Source organism: Volvox carteri, assembly GCF_000143455.1.
Source record: "Volvox carteri f. nagariensis unplaced genomic scaffold VOLCAscaffold_1, whole genome shotgun sequence".
Taxonomy (NCBI): Eukaryota; Viridiplantae; Chlorophyta; class Chlorophyceae; order Chlamydomonadales; family Volvocaceae; genus Volvox; species Volvox carteri.
In genome coordinates this window covers 2,620,522-2,621,773 of record NW_003307545.1, presented here as the reverse complement: position 1 = coordinate 2,621,773, position 1,252 = coordinate 2,620,522, and the positions used below count along the sequence as shown (strand labels likewise).

Genomic DNA, 1,252 nt, shown 5'->3' with positions numbered 1-1,252 from the left:
TGAGCAGCTCCATAACAGGTCCTTAAAGTAGCTCTTGTCCGTGTCGTTGACCAGCCTGTACGGCATAGGTGGGGTAGGGGTAGGTAGGTAGGTCATGTAACGGAATAAAAATGGTATATTGCATTTGGCGGGGCAGACAGACAGAAAGAGTGTACTTAGGATAACAAATCACACAAAAAAACAAATGAAACGGAAATTCTATAATTTATAAAAATGGACGTAAGGGCTCTAAACGAAAAAAACAAAACAGTGCTCGAGACCTCTCTCCCCAATCCCTTTCCCCGATCCCCTCCATCCTCAACCACATCCCCCCTTCCCCCCTCCGTCCCCCGATTTCCCCCTTCCCCTCTCCGTCCCACCTGTCATGATACACCCGCATGTGCTCATGCACCCACAACCGGACCAGAGTGACCCGCGGGTCACCCGGGCCACACTGCGCCGGCCGAATGGTCAGCATGCCCTGGAACACCTTGGAAACGTCCCTCAGGCTGAAAGTGTAGTGGCTCTTAGTGGGGGTGGGCAGCAGCTCCGAACACACGTGCGAGTAAACCTCCACAGACGCATCCACCAGCGGCCGCTGGAGCCGGGCGCGAATGTCTGCATGTATGTATGTATGTATACATGTATGTTTACATGTATGTGTTTGCGTGTGTAGGTAAGAACGTGTAAGTAAGTTCCAAGACACGTGATCTAAGCGCGAACTGGGTGGGCAAGAGGGAGGTGGACGGGAGGTGGACGGGACAAGGGAGGCGGGCTAGAAAAAAAAGCGTTCCTTTTCCATCCCGTTTAGTTCTCCTTTTTTCTTCCCCTTCTATACACACATACACACACACACATACACATACACATACACATACACATACACATACACATACACATACACATACACACACACAACCCCGGGCCCCACCCCCACCCCACCTGGTTGGAAATGAAGCTCCAGGAAGCCCCCCATCAGGACACCGAATATGGCCCGCAGCGCCACCTCACTAACAGGCGGCATGGAGATAAGAGAAAAGTGCCGTACAAAACGGGGACTCATCTCCTGAGGGGGTGGGGGTGGTGGTGGGGGTGATGACGGGGGTTTGGGGGGGGGGGAAATGCCGGGAGGTGCCACCACCAGAGGGAGGCATTCGGCCGGGGTCCGAAAAGGGTCATCAAGAGGGGGTCGGGGGGGGGGAGGTGTCACGGCAGCGGTCTGACGTGAGCCCAGGAAACGTGTGTGCCTGTGTATGTGAAGGGAGGGCGGGAA

At 54.6% G+C, this 1,252-nt stretch overlaps 1 protein-coding gene across 1 annotated transcript in view; it reads right to left on the bottom strand.

Annotated features, from left to right (window-relative positions):
* Nucleotides 1–1,252, bottom strand: part of VOLCADRAFT_102747 (dynein heavy chain 3) — a gene marked incomplete at its 5' end in the record, with an annotated part of 70,080 nt that overhangs the window by 26,896 nt on the left and 41,932 nt on the right. The window contains 2 exons of the mRNA XM_002945732.1: nt 360–597; nt 922–1,045. Of these exons, the coding sequence (XP_002945778.1) occupies nt 360–597; nt 922–1,045 (362 nt within the window). The remainder of the gene's footprint in view (nt 1–359; nt 598–921; nt 1,046–1,252) is intronic.